Here is an 18,788-nt window from a genome sequence, read left to right on the forward strand (position 1 = left end):
ATGCCCATGCCCTCATAGTGTTAGAAGTTTTTATTTCTGATTTTTAAATTAATTTTTGTTGAGAACATCGACGATATACTCTCTTAGCAAATATCAAGTGTAATAGCCCTAGCATTATGTGCAATCACCATGGGTACACCTTAACTAGTTGGCTTATTTTTGGAAAGCCTAGTTGACTGTAATTCTTTGTTCTTCATTTTCTTCCATTTCAATGCAGTGTCTGTTAAGTAAGTTGTGATTTGCTTATAGAGGCTACGGAGGCATTAGAGCCACCTGAGTCAATGGCTTCCCTGTTTATTTTCTTTACCAGTGGAAACACAATTACCAATGTGTTCTATCATTAAAATATTTGGGATCATACATAGACTAAGTTATGCATTTCAAATTCACTGTATGATCTTTTTTGAAAATACAGATTACAAGCATTCAAGAAGCATTCTTCTGATATAATGACCTACTAGTCGTAATTTCAATAATTTTAATTCTTAAGAAATGTTCAGGTACATTTGTCTGCCCTTTCAGGAAAGAGTTAGCTCTCTTTCACTGATATCTAGGAAGTTTTCTTCATTTCAACCATATCAAATAATAATCTCTATTTCTATCTATTGCTATTATATAGATACATCAGTATTTTAATAGATTGTACCACATTTTCTTTATTATTTTTGACTTTTTAAGATTTTAATTCCAGTTAATACACAGTGTTTTATTAGTTTCAGGTATATAATATAGTGAATCAACAGTTCCATATATCACTCAGTGGTCATCACTCAAGTGCAGTCATTAATTCCCATCATGTGTTTAATGCTTCACCCCACCCACCTTCTCTCTGGCAGACATCAGTTCTCTGTCTTTAAAGAGTCTGTTCAACTTTTCTCTCTCTCTTTCCATTGTCACTGAATGTTTGATTAAATTCCTGGTGGAGGGGTGGACCATGGTCACCCTAAAGGATCTTCCCATTGCTCTTCTGATTTTTCATTATAATAATAATTCTAATGTGTTCTTTTTTTTGTGTTCTCTCATATTGTTGAAATATATGCAAGCAGGTCCTGATCCTTTGCACAGCCAACAGATGATGGTTACTATTCGAAACAAATTCACCCCTGTGGCCCCTCTAGACTCTACAACAGTGGCCTTCTGTAATAGTTCCACAAATGGACAGATAGGGACCGATTTCAATGCATTGGTAGGACATCTCTACAGCCCCTGTCACCTTGAAGGTGACACAAAATATGAACTCTTACCATCCAACAACTTTAAAGATCTAAGGACAGAAAATTGATCAGGGGTGAAATGATGAGAGATAGAAACAGAAAATGTTCACCTTTAGCCCAGAGAGCTGACCTATAGCCTGCATAGTTTTGATAAGGATCAAATGTAGCTGGTTATTGCATTCTTAAAGGGTCTAATAACTGCCTGTACATCTCACCCATAGTTAATATTGAACTGATGATTAGCATCAGAGGCATTTTACAAAAGTAGTTTCACAAATAGAAATTTGAAAAAAAAAACATTTATGATCTAATACTCCCTGCATGTCCCCTTCCCCATTGAGCACTAAGCATATAACAGTAAGCTTCAAACGCCAAAGTGCAGCTCTTTCTGCCTGGGGGTCCTGTCTCCCTGCTACTTGAATAAACTTACTAAGTTGCACCATAAGGTATCTCAAGAATTCTTTCCTCATGGGCATACTCAGTGATCACACAACAATTTGGTACCAAAAAAAACTAAGTTTGGCTGTGGGTCACTCAAAAACAATACTCAAGATACAAGTTTTGATTGGCAAGAAATACAAGCTTTATTCAGGAGGCCAGCCATTTGAGAAGAAAGTGTCTTGTGCAAAAACCAACTCCACAGTTTCTGCCTGGCCCAAAGATTTTGTTTTTTGGAAAGATTTTATTTATTCATGAGATACACACACACACACACACAGAGGCGGGGACATAGGCACAGGCTCCCTGTGGGTGGCAGGATCCCAGGACCCCCAGATCATGACCTAAGCCAAAGGCAGATGCTCAAGCACTGAGCCACCCAGGTATCCCTTAAAGGAACTTTGGGGTAGTTTAATCAGTAGAAGGGGAGCATGGAAGTCTCTAACACTTCTTGATTGCCTGCAGACTCAATAGTGCCATCCATAGATGTTACTGGTTGTGTATGGGTGCCCTAGGGGGAGATTGTGCAAGAGAGTTCAGTTCTCAGTCTTTCTAGGAAACAATGCATGATCTAAATATATACAAGGAGGTTTGGTTTATCAATCATGTAGGCTAAAGATGCTTGCTAAAATTAATTAAGTTGGTCAGAGGGGCGCTGGCAGGGCCTCTTTGTAACTTAAAAAAAGATCCTCTAGGGTTATTCTGTTGCTGCAAATGAAAGGATTTCCTTCTTTTGTGAGGTTGATTATATACCAAGAATAAATTAGATGGGAGAACTCAGGAAGATAGCCAGAAATGAACTCTTTATATGATAAAGAGTTGTCTGCCTGGTGTGGCAAACTATTGCTTGACAAACATTTGCTCTGTCCTTTTTCCTCTGAATATGCTTCCCCCCCCTTCTGAAATTCTAAATCCCTACTTCCTCCTTCTTAAGTGACAGTGGCAAATAAGCATCAGTTGCCTGTCTTTGAGCCTTATATGTTTGAAGTTCTCATAATTAAGAAATTATATTTTTTCTCTTGTGAATCTGTCTCACATCAGTTTAATAATTATGCTGGCCAAATAATTAAGAACAGATGAAGAAAAATGTTTTCCTTTCCTAACATTCATTCTGGTCTCAAAAACTGACATTCATGCTTCAGACCTAAAATAATAACGTGAAGGCAGATTCAGGGATAAAGAGGAACAGTAGCTTTATTGCTTTGCTAGCACAGGAGGCTGCAGCAGGTCAGGGCCTTAAAAACTGCAAGCCCACCCAGAGGAAGAGGCTGAGGTTTCATCGTAGGGAAATACTGGATCTAGCCGGTTTTGACAGGAATTGTGTTTGTGCTGCCAGCCTATTCACCAGGTTTTGAGAGTGGTCCTGGATTCCTGGGGCGGGGGCGGGAGGGGGGGTGGTGGTGGAGAAAACTAAGGGGGAGGGGAAGTTTGCTGAAGAGAGGACAAAGGGTACTTAGTTTAATATCAAGCCTTGCTGATGTTTTAATGCAACCATTTTGATTTTTGTTCAACATTATGCTTATAAGCGGTTTCACTTTGAGTCACTAGGAAACTGTATTATGAGCATTTCATATTTTCCAGTGAGCAATCACTCAATATTTTCAAACTGAGTGATTGAACGGCTCTAATAAAGGAAAAAGAAAACACCATATTTCTCTGAAAATATTGAGAAATTAGAATTTGCATATATTGCTGATGGGAGTGTAAAAAGTACATTCACTTGGAAACTGGCAGTTACTTATGAAAATAAACATTTGCCTGTTTAAGAGTATTTTACCATTCCAAAATATATGTCTTTGCCATAAGGATTATTTTATGCTGGATTTTGTTGGGGTTTTTTGTTTTGCTTTTTTGTTTTTTGTTTTTTTGTTAGTATTGTTTTTGAGAGATAAAGAGAGCCTGCGTGAGCAGGGCAGCTAGGGGGAGGGGGAAAGAGCAGGGGGAGAGGGAGAGAATCTTAAGCAGGCTCCTTGCTCAGCGGAGTCCGACCTCATGACCCTGAGATCATGACCTAAGCTGAAATCAAGTCTGACTCTCATCCAGCTGAGCCACCCAGGCGCCACTAGGCTGTTATTTTAAAGAAACAGCAGACAAAGGAAAAACTCTGAAACCCAGTATGTTTACTTTTGTAAGAGATATTTGCATTTATAAGGGAAAGCTCCATTTGTAAGGGTGTCTCCCTCTGCACAGAAGAAAAAGGGAGATGCATAAATCTGCAGAAACTGGTCAGTGGAGAAGGCATGGATTTAAATCTGTTTAACAACCATAGCTTTGGTCACTGTCCTTTGCCTGGTCACCTCCCCCAAATGCTTCCCAATAGGATCACGTGTGGAGTTTCAAAACTGACCATTGCTGGTGCTGTCCTCTTCAGATTCTATCAATTGGTGTGGACAGCATTGTTTTAATTAAGGGCTCCAGGTGATTCTAAGTGAGGCCAGGGTTAAGCATGAGAGCTTCCCATTAATTTATGAGAGTTGAGTATAGGCTTTGGTGCAAAGAGAGGTAACAGGGTCTCTGCTGCAGGAGTCTGGGAGGGTCAGGCCCTGTGCTGTAGCTGAATTTGTGGTAGTCTGTGCGAGGGGAGGCCCCTTGAAAGCACAGAAGGAAAAGTCAAGGATTGGTCTCCAAGTAGGAGCTCACAGTTTCTGAAAGGCTCCTGACACAAAGGACTAGGAAGTTGTTGGGCCTATTCTGCATTTCAAAGTCCTGCTTTCAGGCAAGCAGTTTAGAGGTACGGAGGCTCTGTTGGTGGCTTTAAAGGCATTTTCTCCTGATGCAGCTGTGATTTCTCCATGAATCTCTTCTGAGAAAGAAATCTAGAGGACGAAGTGAAAGAAGAAGAAATGGCCAGTTCTCAGGTAAGCTTTGCGTCCCGAGTCCGATGGCGCATCATTTTTTTTTCTCCTGAAATTCCACTAATTTAGAAATTGCAAATACTGATGCCTCTAGTTCTGATGTTTCTACTTTATATTATCACCTAATTTTAAAAACCTTTTCAAAATGACTAAAGATTAAGTCTTTAGAACACTCCCCCTACCCCTATATTCCAGACAGAGCCTTCTCTGCCTTCTCCCCAACCTGGTTTTCAATTGGCTATCAACAATTTTGTCCCTTTAAATTAAAGACCTGCAAGTATTGAAGACTCTCTTGATGACAGACCCACAGAGGAAGCATTGAGTCCAAGTTTCCTATTGCTTATGAGCTCTGGTCCTTGGATATCAGTCAAGGAAAACATTTCTTATTAGGTTCCATCTGGAGGCTTTGTGAGCTCTGTAGACCAGGAGTAAGAAAATACATAAATAAACACAATGATTATGAGACCCAAAATAACTCAGAAAGTTTTCGGAACAAAAAGGGAGGATTGCTCTTTAGATTGTGAAAAAGATATTCTATTTAAATATACTAGATATTACAGGACATGGAAACTATGTGTGATTGAACTTTATATAGATCCACTGTACTCTCATAATTCAGTTTATAGTCTGATTTACTTTGGGGGGATGCAAGAACACACCATTAATAATAGGTCCTTCTGTGCGCCTAAGGCACTGATATCAATTTGTTTCCTTCGAGCTCATGTTACCTTCCTTGACTTGGTTGGGTCCCCTCTGACTGATCTCTCCCCTATAGAGTTTATATTTTCCCTCACAAGGATCTTAGATGGATTTGCTAAGTGATACGCAGAAACCATTCTATGTAAAATACAGACCACTTTCCTCTGAGATTCTCTTTGCTAATAGTTTCTGATAAGGAGTACAAAGATCAAAGAAATGTAGAGAAACTGAAATTCAACTTGCAGCCCATTGATAAATACCCAAGACAGGCAGAGTACGACAAACTATTAGGAATTCACAACTTCCTTAATGTAAATACTTTGCTAGAGGCAAAAAAGCAGGCAGCTTGACAATAGCAGACCTCCAGGATCCGGTAAGTCCTCTTTAACATATGAAAATCCCTGCAGAAACTTCCTTTATTTCTGCTCCCCAATTTAAAAGTATATAATCAATGACTACTCATGGGGACTGTATTGGTCTTTCTGCCCAGGGGTCCTGTCCCAGCACTTTCATAAAAACAGTTTTTGCACCAAAAATATCTCAAGAATTCTTGCTTGACCTTTAGCTCCTCCCATCAGTTTCCACTGGACAATGAATGCTCTCCCTCTCATGTAGTAGAGAGAATGATTTCTGGACTGGAGGTTCTAAGGCAGACCTTCATCTTATAGATTTTTATTTTCCTGCACACTTAGGTCACAGAGTTACCCTTCTATTTACTTTGTATTTTCAGGGAAAAAGACAAAGAACAAGAATCGCTTAATTAATACGTTTGAGTTTATTAAAATCCTGGAATAGAGTCCTAGATAGAAACTATACCAGGTGGGGTTGTGACACAAAGGAAACTTGATCTGCAGCCAATAAGGAGATCATAGGGGATAACTTCTCAAGCAGAGACTCAAAGCCAGGAGGAATGGTTTCCTTTGATTTAGGGTTAGGAGGGAAATTCAGCAAGAGGGGCTTACGTGGAGCTGGGCATAGGGTCGCACAGGTACCTGCAAACAACACTTATATAATCTTTGTATGTTATGTAAATGAGATTTGTGCTTCCCATTTGTTGGAGATTTTTCTAATATTATGACATAAGCCTTTGGTCATGCTATGCGTTACTCCTTGCTCCATCTGCACAGGTGTGAGGCAGGAGCTAGGCTCAAAATGGGCTGGCCCATGGGCTTCCTCAGGGCAGTCATAAATTTTGGTTGGATAGTTTCTGTTTCCATCACAGGAGTGTCTTCATCTGTTTCCATCACAGGACAGACCTCATGGGGTCTTTTGATTGACATAAAAGATAAGGTGTAAAGTGGAGGTTAAGTAAAATGTGGGACAAAGCCCATAAGCAGTGTAAGGGTCAGATCATGGGATCTAGCTGGTGACACTAACTCCCTCTTTCATCTTAGTTACACTGTGAACTCTGCCTGTGGCCACTTGGTAACTGTGGTATTTATTGCAGGGACTGCTGACATTCAGGGATGTGGCCATAGAATTCTCTCAGGAGGAGTGGGGATGCCTGAACCACACTCAGCGGGAACTGTACAGGGATGTGATGTTAGAGAACTACGGACACCTCCTCTTCTTGGGTGAGGATGACTCTTTACAGGTTTCCCAGACCACACTCTGAATTTTTTTCCTTCCTTTGAAGACTGACTCTTAGAAGATTCCTCTTTGCATGACTGGAATTAGGATCCATGCAGTAAGGGAAATATGTAGGGGTTTGTAGATGTAGAGAAAAAGCTTCATGTTTCCTTTTCAGCTCTAGCTTCCCCTTCCTTAAGGGAACATCATCATTTCTGTAGAATGTCATTACTAAACATTGAAAGGCATCAAGTGATACTGCCCACATCTTAAACTCCAGTTTTTATTTCTTATTGTATCTAGTGCTTGGATGTAGAAGCCATGATTTGAATATTTAAAACTCCTCCTGCATGTTCTAAAGGGACTGTTGGTCTACAGTGTTTGGGAAATCATTTTCTAGAATTCTACAATGTTCTGTCTTCTCTACTGAGCACAATAGTTGATTAAAAGTTATAATCTCCAGCAATAATCCTTTTTTTTTCTAAGATTTTATTTATTTATTCATGAGAAAGAGAGAGAGAGAGAGGCGGAGACACAGGCAGAGGGAGAAGCAGGCTTCTGCCAGGAGCCTGACTTGGGACTTGATTCTGGGACTCCAGGATCACGCCCTAGGCCAAAGACAGGCACTAAACCACTGAGCCACCCAGGGATCCCTCCAGCAATAATCCTATTCATTTTTTTTCCTATTCATTTTTTTATGATCAACAGGTCTTGTTGTATGGAAGCCAGATCTGGTCATCTTTTTGGAACAAGAGAAGGAGCTCTGGGATGTGAAGAGAAAGGAGACCATAGACTTCCACCCAGGTAGGTGGGAACGAATGAGGCAGATGATAGAGATGAGGTCCAAATGTGCAGGAACGTTGATTTTAAAATGTGTTTCAAGTACCTCCTTGATTGGAAATGAGTTTGATAAACGTAGTGTCATTTCTCCTCCTTTCACAGAGGGACATCTGCTATGCAACATTATCAAACTCTATCCATTCTCTAAGAATTCTCCTTCAGCTCCAGTGATGGTCCATCACATCCACAGGGAGGGCCAGGAGACTCCTCTAGGAGTGGGAGGGTATCTATAAGCTGAGAGCTTCTCTATTGCTGTGAGGGTCCTGGGGAAATCTCTCTTTGCATGAGAGAAACACTTTCTATGAATTGAAAGCAATATTTTAACCGTTTATAACTCTTACATGTTTCCATATTAAATTTTATCTTTAATGGTGGTGTTTTACCTATGACATTCTTTGATTCCATTCTCATTAACATGTATGTCTTCTCTACATATTTTCATAGTGATTGTCTTGGAGACTGCTTCAAATATGCTAAAGGCATAACAAAGAATAATGACAAACTGATATTGTCAATTGCATACAAAACTCTTCTACTTACCATTTCATCCCTGCGCCTACTTAATGTTACCAATACCACGAAGTCTTTTATGTTGTGTATTTTATTACCTAGATTTATGTGTTTTATGCTTTTTTAAACAATTCTGTATTAGAAATAAAACTGACTTGTGCTACCTCATTACAACACTACAAGTTTCTGTAATTGTGAAAATGCTTACATTTAACAGAGAGATGCATGTTGTTATGTGGTTTCAGTTACTGTTTAGAGTCATTTTATTTTACCTAGAAAGACTTACATTAATGTTTCTTGTAGAACAGGTCTGTGGGTAAACTTAGAGGAGTTTTTACTTAGGAAAGTCTTCATTTCTACATTCATGAAAAACAGTTTTCTCAGAGTATTCTTGGTGCATGTTCTTTGATCTTTCAGTACTTGAATGCACAGTCCCATATACTTCATATAAGATCTGCTGTGAACATCACTGCCAATTTTACTGGAGCTCTCTTGTACAAGATGAGTTTCTCTTTTCACCCTGTTCCAAATTTCTGTTTCTACCTGTGATTTTTCATAGGTTAATCATAATGTGTCCCTGTATTCATGTCTTAGTATGTATCCTACTTTAAATTTACTGAGCTTGTTGAATTTGTCCCCTTTTCCCACATATGTGGAAAGTACAAGTCTTTAGATCTTCATGTATACCCGCTGGCCCCTTTTCACTGCCCTCCCCTTTTGTGATTCCCTTAATGTACCAATTGGTCCTTTTTTTTTTTTTTTTTTTTAAGATTTTATTTATTTATTTATGAGAGACAGGCAGAGACACAGGCAGAGGGAGAAGCAAGCTCCCTACAGGGAGCCCAATGAGGGACTAGATCCTGGAAAACTGGGATCACAGGGTCACGCTCTGAGCCAAAGGCAGACACTCAACTGCTGAGCCACTCAGGCATCCCCCAATTGGTCCATTTGTTGATATTCCTTCCATTAGTCACTTATACTGTCCCTTTCACATTTTCTTTCGTCCTCTCAGTAGGTGATTTAAAACAAGGGGTCTTTAAGTTGTCTCATTCTTTTTCTGCTTGATCACATCTGTGACTGAGGCCTTAATGTGTTTTGTTTTGTTTTTTTAAAGATTTTATTTATTTATTCATGAGAGACAGAGAGAGAGAGAGGCACAGACACAGGCAGAGGGAGAAGCAGGCTCCATTGCAGGGAACCTGACATGGGACTGGATCCCAGGTCTCCAGGATCACATCCTGGGCTGAAGTCAGCTCTAAACCTCTGAGCCACCCGGGCTACCTTTGATGTGTTTTTAAAATTAGTGATTGTTGTGCTGGCTTCGGCAGCACAAATACTAAAATCCATGATTGTTCTCTTCAGTTCCTAATTTCTGATTGATTATTTTTATACTTTCTGTCTCTGGATTTTCATTTTTGTCATGCATTGTTTTCCTGATAACATTTAGTTACACTATCCAATTTTTCTTCCTCCTCCATTAGAATCTTTGTGATGGTTGACTTATGTGTCGGCAGTTAATAGTTCTTTATTAATTTAGGGTCAGTTTAGGAGCTTTATTTTTAGAGCTTATCCTCCAATTGGAACATGTATTTCTATTTCTTTGTATGCCTTTTGATTTTTTGTTGAAATTAGGTAATTAAAACAAACATCCTTCTACCAGTGTATTCTGAACTTGCTTTCTAAAAAAGAACAGATATATTCGTAATTTGGGAGGACTGTTAGGCATTTGTATTATTTTGATTTTTGTAATTCCCCAGTTTAAAAAATTGCAGTTAATATTAGAGCCCATAATCTCTTCCTTTCTGTGTCTTTAGCTACGTAGTCTCTTCATTGTTTGAACATATGCTCATCTTTTGTCTGAGCAACCATTATACTGCATTCAGAGGGTGCTTTGATTACTTCTGCAAGTCTTCCATGTCATTCATGACAAAAACTGTTCCAGCAGGTAGCGGGAAAGAAGACAGCCCAATGAAATCTTGAATATACAGGTCACTCATTTCTCTCCTTAGGAGAGGTAATAGTTTTCTCAGTGTTGCCATGGAGTGTTAGGGCGAATGAGCAGCTTTTGTGGAAAGTCTCACACAATTTCCTTGTTCTCTCTTCCATGTGGCGCTTCTTCATTTGTACTTAGTTAGATGTACTGTGTTCTAAATGGCTTCTGGAACACTCTGAAAGGTAATTTGGTCCATTTTTGTCTTCACGGAAGAGCAACGGAATGGAATTTTGCACATTTCCATTTTAACGTATATGTATATAAGTACAGTGTGTGGGATAATTTACTTGGTATCTTTTAGTTGTATCTATCCACAACACCATAGGCCTATTAGGAAAGAGAGGCAAGGAAGATTTATTTTGTAGAGTGACCTGGTAAGATGCGGAAGCAGTGGCCCTGAGTATTTGTACTTAGTAAATGACTAGCAAGGTGATGGGGGGTAGTGAAGGGCAGTAAGGAAGTATGATGGATATAACCAAACTGGGACTGTTATCCATAAAGAAATTCTTACCGCCAGAATAGATCAAGGATGGAAAGCATTCGGGGGGAGGGTGGGGGCGGAAACCTAAAGTCAGTTATATTTGCAGAACAGTGTTTTTGAGCCCAAGGTCCATAATCCATTCATCAGACCTACATGTTCTCTGGAGGGCTATTTGGAAATTCTGGAAAGTCACCTAGTCTGTGCTGAAAGTAATCATTCAAACCATTTCAAATATAAGACTGGTTAATCATTCATTGAAAGAACTCTGAAAGTTAGACATTTAAAAACAAAAATAAAAATTCTAAATGTGATTGATTGGGGGCACCTGGGTCATTCAATGTATTAAGCATCTGCCTTTGGCTTAGGTCATGATCCCAAACTCTCTGCTCAGTAGGGAGTCTGTTTTACCCTCTCCCATTCCCTCTGCTTGTGTTCTCTCTCTGTGTCAAATAAATAAAATCTTTAAAAGTGATTGATTGATGTCAGAGGATTCATTTTCTCCCAACACATGATCCCTCCTTATTGCAAACTCTAATTTTGATAAGTACAGGAAGATCTTTATCCAAACATCACTGTGCACTACTTAACACATAATACTTAATTTGGATCAAGTTTTATTTTTTTTTAAGATTTTATTTATTTATTCATGAGAGACAGAGCGAGAAAGGCAGAGACACAGGCAGAGAGAGAAGCAGGCTCCACGCAGGGAGCCTGATGCGGGTCTCGATCCCCAGTCTCCAGGATCACGCCCTGGACTGAAGGCAGTGCTAAATCGCTGAGCCACTCGGGCTGCCCTGGATCAAGTTTAATGTGTTGTAAACTTACAAATGCCTTTTGTGAGGACTCTTATATTCCATAGTTATCAAGGTGTATAGAAAAGGAGACGAAACTTACCAATGCAATGAAACTTGGGAAAATGTCAATCAGGGTGCCTGGGTCCTCAGTCCATTTAAGTATCTGCCTTCGGCTCTTGTCACTGGGATGGAGCCCAGCATCAGGCTCTCTGTTCAGCAGGGAGTCTGCTTCTCCCTCTGCTCTTACCATCCTACTCATGATCTCTCTTTCTCAGTCTCTCAAATAAATAGATAAAATCTTTTATTTTTCTTTTTAAGATTTTATTTATTTATTCATGAGAGGCAGAGACATAGGCAGAGGGAGAAGCAGGCTCCACGCAGGAAGCCTGATGTGGGACTAGATCCTGGGACTCCAGGTTCACGCCTTGAGCCAAAGGCAGAGAACCACCCAGGCGTCCCTATTTTATTTTTTTTTAAGGATTTTTATTTATTTATTCATGAGAGACAGAGAGAGAGAGAGAGAGGCAGAGACACAGGCAGAGGGAGAAGCAGGACTCCAGGATCACACCCTGAGCTGAAGGCAGACGCTTAACCCCTGAGCCACCCAGGTGTCCCAAAAACCTTTTTTTTTTAAATGTCAATCAAGGTTATATCCTAATAAACATCAGAGAACTCCGTTTCCAAGGAACCAGTATTATAGTAATCAATCTAGGAAATCTTTTACAAAAGCTCAAATCTTTTTGTTCATCATTGTATCCTTACTGAAGTGAAGACTTAAAAAGGTATTAAGTATGATAAACCTTTTAACTAGTCCTCTGAAGACTCACTCAACATCAGACTTTTCATAATGAAAAAGAAATCTCACAAATGTAAACAATTAACAAAGTATCTAGCATTCATATGTTATCAATATATGGTAATACGTAGTGGGGGAATGCAGACAAATGTAAAAAAAAAAAGGCAAAGTCTACGCAGAATTATAAACTTTCTGAACTTTAGAGTGTGAATATTGTATAAAACCCTAGAAATCTAAAAAATGTGGCAATATTTAACTAATAATGAGAAGTATTCAACATGAAATTATACTTGCTGGGGATATACCTTAAAAATGTCAAGAAGGAAAAAAAAAAAAAATGTCAAGAAGGTGGTAAAGTTTTTACCTGGAACTGAAAGCTTATTCAACATCAGAGAAAGCCTACTGGATAGAAACCCTAAAAATGTAATGATTGATGAACCTCTGTTCTTAATATAGAGTTCAGATAAGAAGAACCTCTATGAAGGATAAAAATATTAAAGATACAAACAATTGGTGAAGTATGCAATAGAAAGGAAAATCTAAATAAAATTACAGAAGAGGTGCCTAGATGGCTAGCTTGGTTAAATGGCCAACTCTTGGTTTCATCTCAGCTCATGATCTCGGGGTCCTGAGATAGTCTGCTTGGTATTCTCTCTCCCCCTCTGCTCCTCCTCCTGTTCTCTCTTTCTCTCCAAAATAAATCAACAAATCTTTAATAAATAAATAAATAAAATCAGAGAATTCACAGCAGAAAACAGTATGTCAGTATTTTTCAGATTAAATCAGAGTATTATAGAAAAAAATCCAAATTTAAATGACCTAGATCAATTATATTTTATCCTTGAACAGTGCAGGCATGAGGAGTAGCAAGCCCCTTTAGAATTGAAAACCTCTGTGTAATTTTTGAGTTCCCAATCTTAAAACCATTCCTACTTTACCATGGGAATATGGTATTGTTGACCTGAAACCTTACCCAGAACATCAACAGTTGATCATCCCATTCTTCATATATTGTCTGTATTCTATTCAGTATTTTTAAAATAAAGTAAGGTGGACAAAAGAAAATATTAAGGAAATCATAACGAAGAGAAAGCCTGTTTAACAGTACTACACTATATTTAAAAAAGAAATTCTGTGTATAAGTAGACCCACACTGTTTAAAACCATGTTATTCAGAGGTCAAATGTATTTGTTAATATTCCTTTTTTTTTTTAAAGGAAGAGTTTCTTTTTTTTTTTTTTTTAAGATTTTTTATTTATTTATTCATGACAGACACAGAGAGAGAGAGAGAGGGGCAGAGGCACAGGCACAGACAGGCAGAGGGAGAAGCAGGCTCCATGCAGGGAGCCCGACGTGAGACTGGATCCCGGGTCTCTAGGATCACACCCTGAAGTGAAGAGTGAAGGGTGGCTGAAGGCGGCACTAAACCCCTGAGCCACCGGGGCTGCCCATTTGTTAATATTCCTGAAAGGATCAAGGGGGATGGATGTCTGGACAGGGATAATTAGTTTCACTGAGTCTCTTTTTTTTTCTTTTGACCATATTTGAAGAATTTTGCATTGCAAATATTATTAATTTTACTTTTAAATCATCCCATGCTATGCCTTTAGTGCTTGTGTTCATGCAAAATTATTTGATGATTGCTGTCTCACAGACATGAAGGGCTGTGATATGATGGTAATTCATTCATACCTACTTTTCCATGGACGAATAAGGAGGCTATAATATAAAATATATGAAGAAGGTCTACATGGAGATGTTGTTTGTGGTTGATACATAAGGGTAAAATAAATCATACTTACTGAAATAAGTATGTAAGACATTATTTGCATATTCAAGTAAGACAAACATTCCAAAATTTATATATTTTTGCTAGGTGCTATTTTTTTAGAGGTGGATGTATCTTCATCATAGCAATTGATACAAGCCAAGAACATTAGTTATTTGGTTGAAATAAAGAAATTTTCACAGATATCTGAGGAAAGTATAGCTAACTCTCTCATGAAAGAATGTAAAATTATTGTAAATCCACATTTACGCAATATTTAGCCTCAGCTTAAAAAGCATCAAAAGTACAGCTCTTAGATAATTTTATGAGACGAACAAGAATAGTTCTCAAATGCCTGTGATGGGTATTTTGACCAAGGATCATACAGTGGTTGGTTTTTAGTATGTTTGAAATCTGAAGTTGAATACATTTTCACTAAAAACACTGAATGGTTTTAATATGTTAACACTGATGTATATTACATGAAATGTTATCCTGCACAACATTAGCCTGCCCAAATTCATTAAGGTTGCAGATAAGCCGACAGTAAGATAAAGTACACTTGACCCTTGAATAACATGTGTTTGAACTGTATGGGTCTACTTATAGCCGGCTTTTTTTCATAGTACAGTACTATGTATGTATTTGTATTATCACCTCCTGATTTTCATAACATTGTCTTTTCCTGAGCTTCCTTTATTTTAGGAATACCTAGTATAGTTGACTGTTTTCACTAAGATTTCTTCTCAACAGCAAGCTATCAAGAGTTGGGAAGTCAAAGTTATACGCAGATTTTCAGCTGCATTGGAGGTGGGTGCACTGAGCCCCTGCATTATTCAGGGGTCACTTGTTAAAGCCCTGGAATGGTATCACTAATAATGTTTCCCTCAGAGGCCCTAAACCTCAAATTATTTGAGATTAATTTTCCTCACATTTATGTATTATTTCTTTCCTTTCTTTTGGAACTGCCAGAACATTATAGTGTTTTTAATAAGGATGATATGGAAGTATTATTGAGAGTGTAGCTAAGTAATTTCTTGATACTGATGACATGGATTCCAACTCCTATAACCAGACTGCCTGAAGGGGTTTGAACTGACTATTAATTAATTCACCCAACAGCAAATAACTCTGGATAACAGCCCCCACAGTCACAAGGAAAGGTACGTTCTTATATAACTTACCCAGTAGCCTTTGTGAAAGAGTGGCCAATCACAGTAGATTTACCATGAGCATCCCTTAGAGAAAACTCCCACAGAGTTTACCTTACTCCACTCATTTGGGTTTGAATTGTGCATTCTAGACTTGGTCCAGGAACTCCAAAGCACACCAACCATAGACCTCTAAAAAGAAATTTGCACTAGTTCCAGACATTTTCTTTGCCTGCACCCAGTCTGAAACTCTTCATGCTATCTCTCAATGCATAATATGTACATATTCTAGGATCTATGAGTAGTAATCTTTATTTCAATATCTGTTTTCTTTCATTAAACCATGGCTCACTATCCAATGCCAATGGGTTCTCTTAACTACTGCACTTCGAACAAAGTCACCACAAATATAATTATAAGCCATACCTACAGTTTTCTCAATCAGGATTTATAAATTTTTAACCTGTATTTTTCCTTTGCTTATGTTGTTCTTATAAGCATACCTCTTATAGGCAGAGGTTTATGGTTTTGATATGCACAGAATGCAATATGCTATATTAAGCTAAAGATATATTTTGGAGTAAAATAACTAAATAGGAAGAAATACATATGTGTATATGTGTTATGTATGTGTATGTGTGTACCTGTATCTTCAGAATGAAAGGGAAGACAAAAAGATAATTTACAATTTTCAAAACTGATGATTTCCTTGCAAACAAAAATATAGATTCATAATGGGAATAATTTTCTCTACATTGCCTTGTATTTTTTTGCCTAAATCTCATGTTGTTTTTAGAATCTCCCCATGTAAATCCTACCTTGAATACCTGTCTAGGACTTATGTAGGATGTACTCTGTTTTCCTTCTTCCACAGTTTAGGAACTCTTGCTTATATGACCTCATAGATTTTATGAATAGATTGCAAGAAATGACATGGTGTTCAAAATTAATTTTACTATGGGTATAATTCTACAGTTAGCATGTTAAATTCCATGTAGTATGATATGATACATTTCACTCCTTCCTTCTCAATTGGAGAAGAACATTAAGTAAGATTTCTGTAGTTACTGTTCATTTTCCATCTTAGAAATGACATTATCCATGTTACTCACTTTACTGTAATAGTTTGATTAGGTGAAAACTTGGATACCTCAAGAGTCATGGGTTGTTTTAACATTTATTTGAAGGGAACAAACATGGGATAGTGCTGAAGTAGATGTTCCAGTTTAGGAAGAAAACAACATTCTTTTGGGAGACATGGTGCAGTCCAAGGTAAAAGATGAAAAATATATATAGGCTATAATGAGGAAATTAAATGTGGGGAGGGGACACTTGTCCAAGGCTGCAGTAATGTACTCAGAATCTAGAAATATGAATTTTACTTTTCTTTCCAAATCATGTCCAGTTCTTCTGTCTCCTCATTTCCATTCCATTGATGTCAGCATCACGGCTGTTGTTCTTTCCTCTGTTATAGAGACTCCACTTTCACTGCTCTCCCCTCCCATCGTAGCCATGCACACCCATGTAGGTTTTTAGGAGTAGCTTGGAATGTTTTAATTCAATGAGAAATGGTTGATAACTGGATTATTTGAGACCATATGTGAGATTGAAATACAGTTTTGTCACCACTTCACTGTAAGAACAGGAGAACACCATCATTGGTCTACAGGATTACTTCAGGCACTTGGTACTAAGGAGACTTAAAAGGACAGATAGAATATGATAGTATTCTATAGAAAGGTACGTCCTGCAAATAGCAAATATGGAGAATGGAAAAGTGAGGACAGATGTGATAAGGAGCTCCCTTTGGTCACTGAAAGGTCTTAGGAAACTACTTCTGTTGACAAATGTAACAAAGATGAGGATTTGGGATATGTGGCCATTTTCTGGGACTAGGGAAGTCAGATCCTTTTCTCATGATTTAATGCATTCCCTGGTTTTACTGTGGACCAGCTGCTATTGGATGACAGAGATGATTATACTTTCCAAGGCCCAGATGTGTGATTGTAGATGGAGAGGGGATATTAGATGACTTAAACATTCTGGTCATACCTTTAAGATGTCACATGACAGAGTGAATTGTTCAAGATGCAGAGAGCTGCTGGACAGTAATACACAGAACCGGCAAGGTGTGTGTTGTGGTTGTACAAAGCACTGGTATCCCAGGTATGCAAGCCCAACATAGGTCTGATGCATAATAGATGGGTGACATTCCATGGATGCTGACTCACAGCTGACTACAACCTCCCTCACTTTCACTCAGCCCCATGATGAGTCTAGTCCTGTGCTCTGGACTACATGCATGGCGCTGATTAGTTGGGAAGGAGGTTACTAGTCACAGGCAATAATCATTTCTGCTTCAGTCTACCCAACTTTTAAGCTAGATGTCCCTATTTTTCACAGGCCATCCTCTCCTTATACATATTGTGACCTGAGTAGAGAGAAGATTCTTATCAATTATAGGAATAAAATATTTTTTTTATTTATTTTTTATTTTTTTATTTATGATAGTCACACAGAGAGAGAGAGAGAGAGAGAGAGAGAGAGGCAGAGACACAGGCAGAGGGAGAAGCAGGCTCCAAGCACCGGGAGCCCGACGTGGGATTCGATCCCGGGTCTCCAGGATCGTGCCCTGGGCCAAAGGCAGGCACCAAACCGCTGTGCCACCCAGGGATCGGGTAGCATGTTATACTCCCATTTAAGATTGGTTCAAAAACAATAACAAGTTTTCAGTACCTGTTATTTTGTTGTCAGCTTCACCATTAAAAGACTGATGTGTATTTATGGAAAAGATGTATATTTTGTGTTAGGTATGTACCTACAGTGAGTAGGTAGATGATTAGGTCTAATAGAATGGCTCACACATCTTAGAGTGTACTATCGATTTTTCTGTTTCTTCTCTCTAGTATTGTCCACCCTAGCCATTGTGCTTATATTTGCCCTCTCATGACATCCCAGGATACCTTCCCCATCACCAGGCATCAAACCATGTTTAAGACAGGAAAGAAATCTGATAGGACTTAAGAAATTTAACTTGAAGACTTTCTGTTTTTATTAAGGAAGGCCATTCTCCCCAAAGCACTACTCCCTCCATGTCATTGACCAACACTCTGACATAGGTCCAGTCTAAGTACAAATCTAGAGCTATATAAAACAGGTGGACATATGTTTGTGAATGGCTCTTATTCTCTGAACTTTTCCCAGCATCTGACAGAAAGGGAATCACACTTTTCCTTGAAACCAACTATTCTAGGAAACCCCTGAAATTTAGAGTATCCTTAAGCTTAATGCACAGGAATTTTATGCTGCATGTGAACGGAGTACTGATGAAGAGCTGTTAGGCCTGTAATTATTTATGTTCTCAGGGTAAGTCATCTAGGACAACATTTTAGTGAGAATGCTATATTCAATCCCATTTTAATATATAACATGTATTAATATCTTATGCATTTCATAACTTAGTTGCTAAAATATTTACATAAATTCCAATTCACTTTAATTTGAATTGTTTTCATTTAGGAATGTGAACAGAAGTGTATTTGGGGTGATCCCAGGAAGCTCAAGGAAGGTATTGAGAGAAGGGAGACGGAAGAGAAGGAAGCCAAGATAGACTCTGTTAGAGTCCGATTCATTTATGAATAAAGAAAATGTGTGTTGTATATGTTGTATGTGTATGTGTG

At 38.4% G+C, this 18,788-nt stretch overlaps 1 protein-coding gene across 1 annotated transcript in view; it reads left to right on the forward strand.

Moving 5' to 3' along the window:
- The window catches only part of LOC100683760 (zinc finger protein 420-like), a 130,316-nt gene that overhangs the window by 44,954 nt on the left and 66,574 nt on the right, over positions 1-18,788 (forward strand). The window contains 3 exon segments of the mRNA XM_038525532.1: positions 4,432-4,510; positions 6,654-6,780; positions 7,484-7,579. Of these exon segments, the coding sequence (XP_038381460.1) occupies positions 4,496-4,510; positions 6,654-6,780; positions 7,484-7,579 (238 nt within the window). The 5' untranslated portion in view covers positions 4,432-4,495.

This window comes from Canis lupus, chromosome 1 (genome assembly GCF_011100685.1).
Source record: "Canis lupus familiaris isolate Mischka breed German Shepherd chromosome 1, alternate assembly UU_Cfam_GSD_1.0, whole genome shotgun sequence".
Classification (NCBI taxonomy): Eukaryota; Metazoa; Chordata; class Mammalia; order Carnivora; family Canidae; genus Canis; species Canis lupus.